Source organism: Squalius cephalus (assembly GCF_949319135.1).
Source record: "Squalius cephalus genome assembly, chromosome: 1".
Taxonomy (NCBI): domain Eukaryota; kingdom Metazoa; phylum Chordata; class Actinopteri; order Cypriniformes; family Leuciscidae; genus Squalius; species Squalius cephalus.
Window position 1 is genome coordinate 23,952,300 of NC_137122.1, and position 17,068 is coordinate 23,969,367.

Here is a 17,068-nt window from a genome sequence, read left to right on the forward strand (position 1 = left end):
ATCTATATGCAATGTGCTTACCTTGATTATGATCAAATTCCCACCCTTAGTTGACTTATGGGAGATTTGTTTTATTAATATTTCAGAGGGGAATGTGTTTGTGTGGGGGGAAGGGTCATTTATACAGAGTTTTATTTTAAGTTTTAAGTTGTTTTTTTATTATCTCACCTAAATTTTTGCTCTGTCAGTGTATTTGTTTTTACACAGTAGCTTAAACACATGCAGCACCAGTTTTAAACATACATTTGTAATTTATGTGAATACTCGCCAAGATGGACATTTTGACATTATCTGTGCATGTAATGGAGGAAAGCACAGTGTATGCAGGGGGTGTGGCCTCAATAGCCCTGCAGTAATAGTGGTGCTGTGCGCATGTGATTGAGGAATGTGCAGGGAAGAAATTCAACTTAAAATTCATTATATCTGATTGTTTTAACCAAGAATATGCTGAACGATATTTTTTTCCAACTAGATTTAGGTTCCCAGTTGTAGGCTAACCTGCAATTTTGAAAATTTCCAGTTTATTCCTATTAAAAGATTCCTGACTGGATTCCTCCAGAATTTTGCAACCCAATTACAAAAATATCCCAAAAGATTAATGGCTGTAATTAAAGCAAAAGGTGGCTCTACAAAGCATTAAATCAGGGGACTGATGACTTTTCCAAACCTGTTATTCTAGTTTTTCAGTTTTTTTTTATTTTATTTATTTCAATAAATTTTCAGAACTGTTGATGAAGGCAAAATTTGTGTATAAAGCTGGAAAGTTTTTTTTTTTTTTTTTTTTGGAATAGGTTTTGATTTCAGGCTGTATGAAAAATAAAATAACTATTTTAAAGGGGTATGATGATTTTCTATTGGCTCTGTATATCTGAAAGTCTTTGGTAATATTGACATGGCGGTTGAAATGGGTACCAAATTCAAAATATTGTAGAGAGCCGTCTCTCCCGCCCCCTCCTCCTCAGACTTGATGCTCATGCGGGTTGCCAGATTGAACACGCAACAGGAACTAGAGCAATTGACAATGGAAGTCAGAGCCTTACACTGCAAGTTGATGAGTTAATTTATCCTGGTTTTAACATGCCTCTAGTCAGAGATTTTTTATATGGATGGCGAGACATTTTAGGTTGGGTAGAATCTATGATCTTTGACCCAGTTCGTTTGCAATACACTTTCCACCAACTGGCATCCCAAGGTGACGAAATATTATTGGGTAAACTGGCAGTGGGAAGGGGCCACATGGACTAAAACAAAAACAGACATTCTGACAAGGAAAGCACATTTCAAAGTAGAATAACATTGTTTTTCAGAAAAAAACCCCAAGTGTTTGACCTTAGCATGTTTCCTAAATCTCTGCAAACATATATTTTTATGCTTTAGTACAATCCAAAAACTTACATACAGCACCTTCAAATTCCACTCTAGAAATAACAATGAATATATGAACAGCAAATTTTCTCACACCACAGAAATATCAAAGAAAGTTCATTTTAAAACAATCGTTTACAATTCTGAAATATAGTCAATTTAATAGCTGTTCGAGACATTATTTTACACGCGATGGAAAGAGACAGTTCTGGTGTTTCAGTTCTGTGTGAATACACTTAAGTCTCAAATTTAAGGTTAATGACAGTATTAGAGAATATTTTAACTGTCCACTTGCTTCTGAACAAAATAACACAAAAGCAGAGACATGCTTTTGAAGCATTTCCTTCAACTGGAAAACAGTAAATATTTCTGTGCAATAAAAAACATTAGTGCTTCATTTGAGACTACCATGGTAAAGGGATAAGATGAACCCCACCACCACATTCAATTTCTCTCTTGACTATAGGTGTCACTTAATCCCATTTACTTTAGACTGGTATTAAATTTCACATATTTATTTACACATTTGCAGCATCAGAAACAAATACTCATCTCAAATATTCACCTATTATAAATTTTACAAATAAAGAAACTGATAAAGGAAGTGAAAACTGCAGGCTCATTACCAATGGGGGTTTTGGGTGGCATTTTTGTGTGTGTGCATTTTAAGAATTTATGCGCATCTTGCTGTTTCCATCCACCTATTTTAATATGCATTTTGGGACATCGCATAAAAAACCTGCTGGATGGAAACAGCAAGATGCGCATAAATTCTAAAAATGCACATAAAAAAACAGTATGCTTTTAATTGAGTCAGATAATTTTTTTTATCTGATAAGAAAACATGTGCATAAACTACGATGGAAATTCATTTACAGAATAAATTCCTTGATGCGCAGTCACGGTGACTTTGCGGGGTGGGACGGCATAACTGACCCAACCAGCGGACCGAAATGTCTGAGCAAAGTCTGTCGTCAAAGTGGTTGTTTGCACGAGCTCTGCAATTCGACACTCTAGTAAAGTCACGCCACGTTTATTTATACAGCACTTTATAGATTGCTTAAAATCAAGCAGCTTTACAGTATTAACCATGAAAAACAGTGTCAGTGTTGTTTCATCAGAATTACAACTTCATTTTCTACTATAAAGCATCTCTCCAGTGTGTTCATGTTTTCACGCGGTTGTCTGACCTCGATGGACTGAACAAGAGAAATTAACTGGAGAAGATTTCTACATCAAAGAAGGCGGAGCCTCAGAGCCACACCCACATATTACATCATCACCACAGACCAATAGTAGTACAAAGGTGTTCACCAGCCATAGCAAACTTTTCCTGAAAGTGTTTCGAACTCCCAAACCGAACGCCAAATGAAGTTCGTTTTGGCCTGCTTTTGTTCGAAATTACGTCACATAATTTTCGCTACGATTTCACTTGAAGTATATCAGGGCCTTTACATGACTGCTTTCCCAAACAGCAGGCATCCGCCTCCGAAAGCAAGATAACACAACCGCGTTTAGGCACAGGTAATTTATTACATACGAAAATTATTATATACAGTGGCTTCTCCTACTTTTCTTGGTGATATTTAGCGCCAGTTTATCAGAAAGTGACGGTTTTGTTTTCTTCGACTCACTGGATGGAAATGGTGCTTTATTTACAAATGTTTTATGCGATATTTCAATTTTGCGCACAAGTTAAATTCGCAACTTTAGTTGGAAACGGCTATTAAAGTATTCTAGTGGACTCCAACACAGGAGACGACTCTGTTGCTGTGTCTAAAATCACTCACTTTTTATCCTACTTGTAGCTTACTTCAGAAATAAATAAGTCATAGTAACTTTAGTTTGGATTTATACTGTACATACCTCCGTGCCACCTTTGTAGTTTAATTGATGTCATATTAATGCAATAAAAATATGGTTTTCCATGATTAACCTAATTTGAGTACATAATCATTAAACTAATTATAAACCATTAAAAACTCATCAAGAATAAACACATCAGTGTACATTTTTGCATTTATTTTGTATGCATTGTATTTCTTTGTAGTATCTTTAACTCTCCTCTTCAAGCAGCTTTTTAAGACAATGATCATGGCGTTTAGCACCATCACACGATCATTATAATGAGATGAATTCATCAAAGAACAGACCTAACTTCTTTCTTATTTAATTCTGATATAATATTCGACCATGGCTGTTTCTCATGTAATGTACTCGCTAAACGGGCCTAAATTGAACAGTCAAGCTAAAAGTGTGTTGTTTTAATAAAGGGAAAAAGGCTCAGTGTCAGAAAAAAATTAATGTGTAAAAACAACTACAATATTGTATTATTCCTGATTCTGCTTTGATGTAAAGGAAATCAAGTCAATTCTATAGGAGTTCAAATCAAACACCCCTACACAAAATGAGATTCATCAGCCTTTAGCTCACAGGAACACTAATCTCAAAAATGGTACATTTAAATGATTTTTTATATTATGCAGGCAAGACAGAAAAGTTTGAGGGCGATTTCACCGTTTTAATTTGACTGTAACTAACCACAAACATGGATATAATAAAATGATGCATGGAAAAGAAACTGTCGACAGTCTCAGTGAGTTTAATTCATACATTTATAGTTTGAGTGTTGTAGTTTTATGATGCAAGTTTAGGACTGCTGCAGTTTATTTTACAGTTTCCCCTGCATTATGTTGACTATTAGGGACGAGAATTGATTATTTGTCAAATTCGGATGACATATTCATAATTTATGACAGTATGAGTGAGTTTAATTTGTAGATTGATCGATCGTTAATCTAGTAAATTAATTAATCCACTGAACACTGCTGTGTGGTAATATAAAAACACTCTTCGAACAGAATACTGTTTCTTTTGAGCCTAATTCCTGGTCAAATTAAAATAATATAGTTGTATCACTTGTGATGGTGTTTTGTATAGATGTGGCCAGACGAGCAGTCTACCAATAACATTAGAGCGACAGCACTACCAACGTCCACAAGCGACTTCACTGTATAGACACTAGTGACATACAGTGACAAAATCGCTGGCTGTGTGAACGGGGCTTATGGGGCCACGTGGGTCACTCAATCAGCAGACATGTAACATGCGATTAGAGTGATTGACAGAAAACCTTTTCAGCTCATCATGAACCTGAACTTGGGAGGCCCTTGGGCTTCAGCCCAGGTAAGCCTGTGCATTAATGCGGCCTTGCGCACGGGTAATGAATTAATTTAGTGCAAAGGAGGAGGACGTGGAGTATTTAGAAACAGAGGACGAGCTCTTGGATGTTGAGTCAAATTCTTTTTTGAGGAGATTCTTTACCGAACATAGCTACAAACAGTTCTGGCTGGTGAAAGAACCCGACTTTGCGCCTAAGCTTGCAAACCATGCCACAACCAGACTCATCCTGCCATTCACCACAACATAGGCCCTATCTCTCAGAGACTGCTTTTAGCTCTCTAGTAACCATCAAAACGAAGGCACGCAACAAGCTAGACGTGCACAATGATTTTCGTCTGGCTGTCACGAAAATCATGCCTGATATCTAGTGGTAGGCAGATCGAGGCTTTGTGAAACAATGAAACAGTTGAAGCAAATGTGCCATATTGAGGCTTCAAAACAATCCGACACCCGTTTCAACGGTGACACCTAGTGGTCACTTGCAGGTGTTGATCTGAAACAACCTTGACAACGAGCCATTAAAAAAATGTGTTGTTTTTTATTAGTGTATTTTTATAATATGTGAAGCTTGTAACCTGTAAGCTCCTCACTGTGCATAATGTTATTTTGGTCATGAAAAATGAATATTAATAAAATAAATCAAGCCACAATGTCTCACTTTTCTATAGATTTTTATTCAAAAATATTAATTTCTCTGCTGTGGAAGAACTTAGCCTACTTCTTTTTTTACAGGTAATTTCTCCAGCCTTTGAAAAAATCCTCTCACAAGGGACACTTGTTGCTGGCATGCAAAGATATTTTTTAGCAAGGAAATACAAATAATTATATTTAAAACAATCAACAATCTATCTATCTATCTATCTATCTATATATGTATCTATCTATTAATCTATCTGTCTATATATATTTATGCATATCTATGCATCTATTAATGTGTCACTATGTATACTCTACAGATGTGCGATTGTGTGGTCTGTTCCCGACCCTGTCAATCAAACGCTGATTCGGCGGACCACACCTGATGAAACATTTAGGCCCTGTCCCAAATGGAACCCTAAGCACTCGCGGTCTTCCTCTGAGTCCGCACTTTCGTGACGTAATGCCGCTTTGACTGTCGGGAAGAAGTCTTCTGCGGAGTCCGCATCAGCGCTGTGCTTCGTTCCAGTCCAAAATTGTCATGCCCTTCACTCGCTAACTTCCCTCCGTCTCGTTCACTCGGATGTACGTCATTGCTTACATTGCACGAGTGCCCACTACTGGCGGAAACTGCAATGGGCTGAACTGGAACGCCCTAAGCCCTTGATCACTTCGAATCAGCTATGGAGTTGATTTATTATTTACATTTTTTTTCCTTTAAGAATTTGTTTAATGCAGCATCTAAATGTTTATATGTGTGTTTGGGTTGTTTTAAATAAAAACAATTATAATTAATATATCATAGAGTTGTCTGTTGTGGTGGTGATTATAGACGAGATCTGTGGTGACGTCACAATCGTACTGCATTAGGGGACATATAGGTGCCTGAAGTGTACATTTGAAGTAGACTCGCTCCCTCGGTCAAAATCGAGGGAACGAGGGTCTGTCCATATAAACTTCCCTCGTCCACTTCACAAAGTCGAATGCACTTCAAAATGGCGGCAGGGATTCCCCCGAGGGGAAGTGCTTAGGGAAGTTCGCAAGTGCGTGTCTAAAAGTGGACTGGAACGCAGCACGGGCTCGGCAAAAGTGCACATCAAGGGCGCAAATCGACCACATGGGGGCGCTCGCGAGCACCCTTCTGAGATCTAAAAATGAGAAATGGGACACACTGCGGTCTCACGGACTTAACGGACACTTGCACGCGGCAGCCATTGTAAGTCCACAAGACCGAAAGTGCACATGAAGTGTGCCATTTGGGACAGGGCCTTAGTGAAACACCTCGAGGCTTCGTTTGGCCATAGTCACGTGACATGGGTGTTTTGAATCACGCTTCGGATCAGTGTTTCGAAACATTTGCGCTTCGGGTTCTCGAAAAGCTTCAGAACGTCACTTTCCCGTCAGCCATCCCTACTGATATCCAATCTCTCGTCCAAGAAATGCAGGCCCAGAGCTCCCATTAAATAGCCTTTCGCAATTAAATAAGGGTTTAATTCAGTCAATTTAATTTAGTGTTTTACAAGTGTTTGGGGTAAAAATACATACAATAATACATGAATTATCAGATTTTTTTTAATTAATAGATTTTAGTTGCTCCTGTTGTATTTTTATCAATTTAAAATAAAAGTAGAGCCTGCTGTTGCAAATAAAAATCTGCCCTTGTGAACTGTTGCATGTTGTATTTACACATTTTTAAGGTATAACATTAGGCTATTTCTCTGATTAATTGATAGTTGAGATTATAATTTGCATGTGTTATTTGTTCATCAGTTTTAGAAAAAACTGGAACCTGTTGTTGGAAAGAAAAATACAGTATATATCCTCATGTATAGTGCTATTGTTGCTAATTGTCTTCATTTGTTGTTGCATCTATTTAAAACTTAACTGAATGAGTTACTAAATGAAATGTGTCTGCTAGTGTGTTTGATGGAGATGGGGATGGGGGGTCGTTAAAGATTGTGAATGTTAAAGGGGTCATGACATGAGAAACCAAATTTGCCTTGATCTTTTGGTATATAAGAGGTCTTTGTACCATTAAAACGTCCTGCAAGTTTCATAGCTTAAGACGTCTTCCCCATTATAAACGAATCATTTATTTAATCAAGCTCTAAATACAGCTCGTTCTGGATCCATGGTATTAAGTGACGTCACGGTACGAAGTGACGTAGCAGTCGTTTGCATATGACCGCCTCCAGCATAGACAACTACGCTTCAAGCGCAAGATAACTACGCCTCATTTCATCATCGCATCTGTCACGCGCTTCACATGTGTTCAGTCGACGTGCAGCGAGTGGGTCTGTTTACAAAGAAGATTGCGACGTCACGCAGATGTGCTGTTCCTGGCTGTGGACAAACAACATGTTTGAATAATATACGCTGCTGAAAGAGCCAGGCGTCAGGGGAAGATGGATGCAGTTTATTTTTTGCGGACGTACCAGTCACGGCAGTGTTAATTTAAGCGCGTGTTGTCCACATTTCAAGGATGAGTGACAGTTGAGAACAATCGCAGTATGATGCTGGCTTTGCCAGAAAACCTTTGTATAAGATAAGGCCGTGTGGACTATTCTGGGCTCAACAACGACGACGCAAACTGTAAGTAATGTAGGCTATTTAAAACTTAAAACTTTTTTAAAACGTTAATTGCGGTTTAATTCATTATGAATAATCACCGTGTTTTTACTTAGTTTAGCCTACTTATTGTTTTCATGACCGTCGTGTTCATGCCCCGTAGGCTATTAAAATATGTAGGCTGTCAAACTGACAAAATAGTTTCACACTTTCTATGTGGACGGGCTGATGCATTCTTAGTTGTGTTGATGGTTCATTTCCTCTGATTCTGACTCAAACATCATTGCAATCGCCATCGCCTCGCACGCATCACCCGTTACTATGGTAACGGTAAACACAGCTCCGCAAAATCCGCACATTTTGACAAGGGGGCGTTAACAATTGATGCATAGGCACTGACGTTAGCCATCATAACAGTGGGCGTTAACACTGAACTCTTAAAGGGGAAACACCCCCCAAAACAGACTGTTTGAATCAGAGGATGAGAAACAGGGTGGGAAAAGGTCATAAATCACTCAATTTTAAACGTTTTTTTGTCAAAAAAACTATAGTAATACTATAATTGCACCTAAGGGAACATAATAAAAGAAAAGAAAAAAACATGTCATGACCCCTTTAACACTAGAACTACCGGAATTCCATAACTACTAGAACGACCATAGCGGTCATTCTGACCGTTCATACTTTGAAGTTCATATGGCCGTACTGAACGTCATTTTCGTCATGTAATATCTATTGTACATGTTAACCTTCTCTTTTCCAATGAAGCTTTTAATTCCTGTCGTCATAGCCCTTAAAACAAGCACAAAAGAAAGATTGCCCCGACAGGTGCTGCCTCTATTTGAGGAACATTTTGCATCAAAATATATTTTTTTTTTCACCGCACTCACCACGTGAATATAGACATGCACAAAAGTTAGGAAACGTCAAAGCTTCATACAGTTAGTACAGCCCTGTTTGTAAATAAGTTCAATAATCAATACAAAATCTAAAAATAAATGGATCTACAATGATAGGTAATGATAAACAGGACACACAATTTTAATTCAAATGAATGTGAAAATGTACACACACAAACAGGCTAAGAAAAAAACATGAACATTAGCTAAACAAGAAAACGAACTGCTTCAGAACGATTCGTTTCAGTGAACAAAAAATATTAACGAACAAAATCAGGTTAACTGCCCATTTGAACGGCGCAAACATACCGCATCATTGACGCTTACGCACATTCCACACAGGTAAACACCGCCTTTCGCGTGCAGCTCCCACACACGTTGTGACATTTGATACATCTCCTTGGTTTTATTTTGTTTGCAGTTCCTCCAGTTGTATGGCTTTTGATTCCATGTGGTCGGAGTGAAGTTCGCTCGCCAGTCGTATGATGAAGTCCCTCTGCGAGACTTGCAATGTAGCGGACTTATGATATCTATAACGCGTGCGGTCAAAATGACCGTTATGGTAGTTCTAGGTAGAAATAGTCAGAACTGTTGTGTGTTTAATGATTTTAATAAAATAACAGTGTCAGAATAAAATATACACATATTTAGGAAAAGTCAGAGTCCTACAGCCACATTTATTTTATTTTAACAAAGTTATTACATTGTAAAATTTAAAAAACGGTCAAAATGACCGCCTTGGGAGTTCTAGTGTTAAAATAGAGGTCTCCTGGATAAAAGGTTGGGAACCACTACTGTAAATGATGAAAGCAGGTCGATCCAGACCTACAGCGTTTACTGACTATTTAACGGTAAGATCCTCAGAGGGGAAAAACTATCAAAGAACGGATAGACTGTGTCAGTGAAGGTGGTTGTGAATGTGTGTAGATATGTGTTAGTTACAGGATCAGAGAATGACACCGTTCCTCTGTCATAGTCCAGGTCAACTCTAACCTTCTCAATATACTGTTTGACATTAAAACCAGGCCGTTCATACAGTCCATACTGATCGTACTGCACACTCCAGACATCAGTGTCATAGAAAACACATCCATTCCTCTGGTTTGATGCTGTAGTTACTCCAAGACTCCAGCATCGACTCTCTTTAACCTCCACATCCCAGCAGTGTGTTCCTGAGTTAAAACCCTCTGAACCCAGAACACAGTAATGCTCATCAAATCTCTCTGGATTATCAGGAAGAGGTTGAAAGATCTCGCTCCATCTCACGCTGGTCAGATCATCAGACAGAACGAGACGTGGATGAGCCGTATTTGGATCCAGAATCACAGGAGCTGATGATACACAATCAACAGCTGCTTTTATTGTGATCTTCATACAATGATCAAGAGTGAACCGAACAGATTATTAACACTCATCCTTGTTTAAACACATCAGAGATCTTTATATCTGTAAATCTCCCCCATGTGTGATTTCCAGTGTGTGCGTGTAACAGATCTTCTCCAGACTCACTGTATTGAACGATGTCCTGCATCTTCTTCCAGACTCTGAACGGCAGGTTGCCCAAGTATCGTGGCACATGAATCAAAGCTCCAGAAGCCATCTGTGGATCCGGCTGTGAGATCTGGACTCTGGAAGAACATTCAGGAGTCAGAACTGCAGTGGCTTTGTATCAGAACCAGAGAGACCAACAGATCACTCACCTTTCCATTGAGACTGGAAACTCCTGCAGAACAAGCACACCATTATCATCAATCATCAATCAATCAATCAATCAATCAATCAATCAATCAATGATGTGAAATCAGACCTTCAGAAAGCAGACGTCATTGGCTTTCATCATCTCCTCCATGTCTTTGATTGTGTGTGAAAGATCTGAGATGTGTCTGTCCATCTCCTCCAGCTTCTCCATCATCTGCTTCTTCTGCTCCTCTTCCTCCCTCAGTGCAGTGATTGTAGCTTCTTCTTCATCTCTGAGAAAACGATGAAGCTTCTCAAACTGCTGTTTAATCTGACGCTCTGTGCGCTCAGCTTGAGACTGAAATCACATCACATTCACTTTCATTATCTCAAAGACACAACTTATTCTAGAGCAGCATGAAGAGTTGAGAGGGGAAATGTGGATTTGGTATAGTTAGCAAAGTAGTAACTGTTTTCTATAATTAATAATAATACATATTTAATACATATTTAATATTTAATACATATTATACATAATAATACAAATAAAAATATTTTTACAAAAATTCAGTCGTGAAATAGTTTTGATAGAAATTATTAATACTTAATCATGAAAATCATGGGTTGCTGGTTTTCTTGATACATTATTGGTCATTTAATGTTTATGTGGAAAAAAAAAGATTAATAATGAGGTACAACAATTTAGAACAGATAGAAATTAATTGAATGTAAAATACTCTCACCAAATGAACATTACTTAAAGGGGTGGTATAATGGCCTTTTCACAAGATGTAAAATAAGTCTTTGATGTGTGTATGTGAAATTTTAGCTCAAAATACCCCACAGATATTTTTATATAGCATGTTAAAGTTGTCACTTTTTGAGGGTGAGCAAAAACACACAGTTTTTGTGTCTGTCCCTTTAAATGCAAATGAGCTGCTGCTCCCGGCACAGAGGGCAGAGTTACAAGAGCTCCTGTCTTTTTACCTCACACAGACATGCACTGAAAAATTCAAACCAGAGTCAGACAAAGATAGAGAGAGACTCAAGAAGAAGTGACAACATGTAGACAACATTTCTGAATGGTTAGTTGATTCATTTATGAAGCTTATGTGTAGTTATCTTCTAGTCATTGATTAGCATATTCTGTCATGATAATCTATAAATCGTGTTCTGGGGGCGGAGTTTATGTCAATTTTAGGGTTAGTGATGTCAATAACCAGGGAAGAATGTCATGTAGTCTCTACCAGCCATTTGTTGTAGTCCTTAAAAAGCAATTTCTTTAAAAGAAAATATCTCCCATTGCTTTGAGCGTTGTAACTTTGCAGATGTTGTTTATGCTCAAACAGCAACACTACACACTAACTAAAGTTAGAAAAGTGAAATCATAAATCAACCACCCCTTTAAGTTATGAAAGGCAAAAACAACTGGTCTCTACTATATTTCTTTGTGGAGGGAATACAGCTATAATGATGACAATACATACACAGAATACATGTTTTGACAAATCAAAGCTGGGCATATTCAGTCAGCAGGTTCGTTCAGTATCCAACCCAATGAAATGCTCCTTCATAGTCCTAATTATTGCATAGGACTAATTATTATATACTATCTAAATATATACATGCATTTACCATTTCTACCCAACATGTCTATGTGTTCCAGTCAATAAAGGAACATGTAAATATGTCAGACAAATCAATTCAACAGTTCTTATGAAATCTGAAAATATGTCAGTAGAATCGATCCTCACCTTGATGTGTTGAACTGTTTTCTCAAACTCTCCTTTAATGTTTTCATTGTGTTTAAGCTTCTCTTGTAAGAACTTCAGTGCTGTATTGAGCTCCTCCTAGAATTTAAAGTTTAAATGTATGAGACACCAGAGATTTCTGTAATATGTTTGTGTGTGTAATGCATAGTATGAGCAAAATGGTACTGAGACATTTCTATATTTATGATAAGCTTTAATCTTTAGAAACATATCTCTTACCTTAAATGATGAAAGCACTTCACTGATGGGTCTGAATGTGTGATTGACATGTTTCTGTGAATCTCTGCACACTAAACACACAGGCTGTTTGTCCTCCAGACAGAAGAGTTTGAGTTTCTCACTGTGTAAACTGCAGATCTCCTCAGACCCTGATGAACGCCTCTCATTTATCTCCTTCAGGAACGACTCACACAAGTTTTTTAACACAAGATTACATGGAGGCTCATCTCTTGAGGATCTTCTCCTACAGACAGGACACTCCTGAGTTTTCTTGATTCTCCAGAACTGTTGAAGACACTCTTTACAGAAACTGTGACTACATGACAGAAGAACAGGATCCCTGAAAATTTCACGACACACAGGGCAAAGATAATCATATTCAGCTGTTGAATCCATTTTTACTCTTTGAGCTCCAGCAATCCAAACTTTTATGTCACTTTCTGAATGATGGTTTCAAAAATGAATAACAACAGTCTGTTCAGAAACAAACTTCTCAAAAATCCTACTTGAAAGTGTTTCTCTTCGTTCTTCTTTGATCGCTGATTTCTTTTTGATTGTCTAGAAATTAAAAAGGCATCAGCATGACAGACAAAAAGTTAAACAATGAGTCAGTCTCTTCCTGGTAAATGTTTTAAGAAGGGTGGACCAGTTTCTGATCATCTTTAGGTATGTTGTTCAGCAGGTCAGACAGTAACATCAGGATTTCTTCAAGTTCTGATAATAATAGTAATAGTAATAAAAGACACAAGACACTTTAATTGTGAGTGTTTTACATATTGCACTTTATTTGTTGGTGAGTGTATTTAAAGCTCACAGAATTTCTCAAGGGTCTGTAACCCAGCCAGCACAGCCATGTGGGGCCCAAAAAGGTTTGACCTGAACTATCTAACTGGGGCCCAGCCAGTTTTGTCCTCAGTTTCCATGTTAGGCACCACATGGGTTAGCCCAGATGAAATGAACACTGCTCAGTGTGCACACTACAGGGTGTACAAAGCCTTAGATGAAATCAACTGAAGATAAGAGAAGACATTAAATCTGTGAAGATCTCAGCAGAGGAGGATTAAACAACTCCACAAACAGCATCACCAGCTTCACTTATTACTAACCAGATTCTATCATACATCTACAAAAGTTCTTGAGAATTAACAGAGGTTTAGATGTTGAAGTTTTATTGAAAATAAGAGTTTGGTTTGAAGTGTTTACTTTGGTTGTTCTCTTGGTCCTTGACTTTTTAATAATAGTATTTCTTTATCTGTTTGTTGTGGCGAAAATAGCACTTTCCAAAGGGCAATAGAGCTTGTTCTTTGAGGACTTCAGTGTAAAACCCTTCTAATTTACATTGATGACATCATCATCCTGGATAAACGGGTAACCAAGAGCCTTGATCATCCCGATGTCGTATTCCATAGCCTCGACAGTTAGGGGTTGAAGGACCTTTTAGGACTGAGAGAAATCAGAAAACTCTTAAGAAATCAACAGATTGAGGTCTATGGTAGCCAAATCAAGTAGGGCTTTTTTTCTTATATCTGAGAGTATAACATTTAGTACAAGCACTTCAAACGAGTTAAACTTGTGTCCTGTTTTTCAGAGGTGGAAAGTAACGAATTACATTTACTCGCATTACTTGAGTACTTCTACTTTAAGTAGTTTTTAAAATCTGTGATTTTACTTTTACTTAAGTAGCCTACGTTTTGATTTAAGTATTGTACTTTGCTACATTTTAAATCATAATCGTTACTGAGTAAAAAAAATAAATAAATAAATAAATAAATAATTTAGTCCAAAATTTTCGTATGCTTTTTTTCGTATTCGTCAATCGGTAGCTATGAATTGTCAAAACACCATTGAAAATGCTTGCTACGGATACGAAAAATGCAGAAAATCATTTTTTGACGCTAATTTCGGACTCTGTGCAAGGACCTTAACGCAGATGTCACGTAAAAGATGCAAACTGATGGATGGATAAATAAATCGAAAGTAGAACTGTGCACTAAATCAAATCGCGACATGGTCTGTGAATATTAAAGCACAAAAAGACTGCTACTCGCTTGATCTGCGTGTCTCTGTGGGAACGAGCTGCGCCGCTTCGTGTAGGCTATAGCCTACATACTCAAGCTCAAGGGGTTTTCAGTGTCTCACAAACAATACGAGGACATGAATACATGAACATTTCCAGAGCTGCTCTGAGAGAACGTCTAATGATCATTTTCATCATTTTATTTGAGAAAACCCATTGTCAAATACACTCTGGAACAGGTCTTCACTACAACCCATCAAAAGTTCGGTTTAAATAGGATAAATTATGAAAGAAATATATTATTGTAGACCTACAATAGAAAACACTTCTCAGAATAATAACAACAATAATATGACAATTTATTTAAATATTATTTAAGGACTATTTTTTGTCTATGATTTAATTTAGTAAATCTGTTTTGCAGCACTTCCCCCCAAAATAAAAGTTAAAATGTTCATTTGATTACCATCGTTTTTGATAAAAAAAATTTATTTATTCATAAAAAGAAAAAAATAGTTATCTGAATAAAATACATTTTATAGGACTCTATTATTCTTAAACATTTTAATAAATTAGTAATGTTAAAAATAAGTTGATCTGATTCATTATCAATTATTGAATTTAGTTGATTAGACAAGTTTTATTGATATTTTAATAAACAAATCAAACCAAATGGTTTTCGAGTTTGTGATAATAAAAGCATTTGTTCAACCAAAAAAAACCTGTTTTCATTCATTTAACTGTCATTTTATCTGATGATAATAATAATAACAACCATCATTTAATAATACATGTAACTGTGACAATTTCTGAGATGGTTATCATACTGTGAAAATCTACAACCTGGGAGAGTCCCCCTCCCCTAGAAAGGACCTTGGCCTCCCCTTGGCCTGGAAAGATAACATTCTTGGAGTCAAGACTATAAAGGATGAAGGATGCCCTCCCTTCACTGTCACACTCTGCAGCCACTCTGTGTCCTACCCTCGTAAACGTGAGACGAGGGGCCGACCAGCGGGCTCCAGGAGAAACACCACTGGAATCATCAAAAAGAACTGCAGTGACAAACTCCGACTGGTAAGAGACAAAAATTAAATGATAAAAAGGTACCTGAGAGGGAGTAATTCATGATGGTTGATAAAACTCTAAAATGGAGATACTAGTCAAATGGAATTAGGTTAATCCATGGTAGTCTAGGGCTACAGAATGTAGCAGGGAAGCGACCCCGAGAGTCTAGGACCAAAAGCGAGCTTAGAGCTCTTGTCAATATAGGTGAAAATTGGATTTCTCTATAGACGTATAGGTGCGCAGAAAATAACCACAGAGAATGACCAACCATTATGGGGAAGTCCCAGAGTAAAAATTATCAATATGATACACCGGTGTTTTGTCTGATGTGGAGGTTGCATTTAATAAGAATTTATATGAAGGAGCAAGCAGCTCCAAGCGGCTGTCTGTGCAACTTGGGAATTGAGATCTGAATAACATAATATTTTGGTTATAGGCTAACTTGCAATTTTGCAAATTCCCAGTTCATTCCCATTGAATGTTTCCAGATTTGGAAACTTCCTGGAATTTTTCAATCCTAGTACAGAAATATCCAAAAAGATCAGCTGTAATTAAAGCAAAAGGTGGCTCTACGAAGTATTGAATCAGAGGATTTTCCAACCCTGTTATTCTGTTTTTTTAAATTAATTTTCAGAACTGTTGCCTTTTTCTTTAATTAGTTTGATGTTGTAAGGCAAAATTTGTATATAAAGCAGGATGTGGTTTTTTTTTGTTTTTTTTTTGGAATGGGTTTTGATTTCAGGCTGTATGTATTTTCCATTGACTGGTTACCCGGGGTGACGGTATACTACTGGGTAAACCGGCAGTGGGCGGGGCCACACGGACTAAAACAAAAACAGACATTCTGACAAGGAAAGCACATTTCAAAGAATATCATTGTTTTTCAGGAAAAAAAAGAAGAAAAAACAAGTATTTGAACTTAGCATGTTTCCTAAATCTCTGCAAACATATTATAGCATTTTTATGCTTTAGTACAGTCCAAAGAATTACATACAGCACCTTTAAATTCCACTCTAGAAATAAACAATAAATACATGAACAGCAAATTCTCTCACACCACAGAAATACCATTTTAAAACAGAACCGTTTACAATTCTGAAATATACTCAAAACAAAAGGCCATATTTTCAGCTGATCAAGATTATTATACAAGTGATGGAAAGAGACATTTCAGGTGCTCAAGTCTAAAATTTAAAGTTAATGACAGAATTAGAGAAGATTTGAACCACCCACTTGTTTCTGAACAAAATAACACAAAAGCAAAGACATGCTTTTGAAGCTTTTCCTTCAACTGGAGTAATAAAAAACATTTTATTTTATTTTTGTGTAATAAAAAACATTAGTGCTCCATTTAAGACTACCATGGTAAAGGGATAAGATGAGCCCCACCACCACATTTCATTTCTCTCTTGACTATAAGTGTCACTAAATCCCATTTACTTTAGGTTGATATTAAGTGTTACACATTTATTTACACATTTATTTGATCAGTAGCTGTTTCCATCCACCTATTTTTATGTGCATTTTGGGACATCACATAAAAAACCCATTGGATGGAAACAGCAAAATGCGAATAAATTAAAAAATTGCACATAAAAAAAAGTAAGCTCTTAATTGAGTCCGATTTTTTTTTTTATCTAATAAGAAAACGTGCATAAACTGGAAAT

The 17,068-nt window shown here is 37.0% G+C and overlaps 1 protein-coding gene across 1 annotated transcript; it reads right to left on the minus strand.

Annotated features, from left to right (window-relative positions):
* Nucleotides 1–8,870: 8,870 nt before the first annotated feature.
* LOC307165213 (zinc-binding protein A33-like) lies at nucleotides 8,871–12,929 on the minus strand. The gene is made up of 6 exons (XM_079882614.1): nucleotides 12,320–12,929; nucleotides 12,083–12,178; nucleotides 10,459–10,686; nucleotides 10,352–10,374; nucleotides 10,161–10,279; nucleotides 8,871–9,982 (listed from the first exon to the last, which is right to left on the minus strand). The coding sequence occupies exons 1-6, from the start codon at nucleotides 12,713–12,715 to the stop codon at nucleotides 9,486–9,488; spliced, it is 1,359 nt and encodes a 452-aa protein (XP_079738740.1). The 5' UTR covers nucleotides 12,716–12,929; the 3' UTR covers nucleotides 8,871–9,485.
* Nucleotides 12,930–17,068: the final 4,139 nt, after the last annotated feature.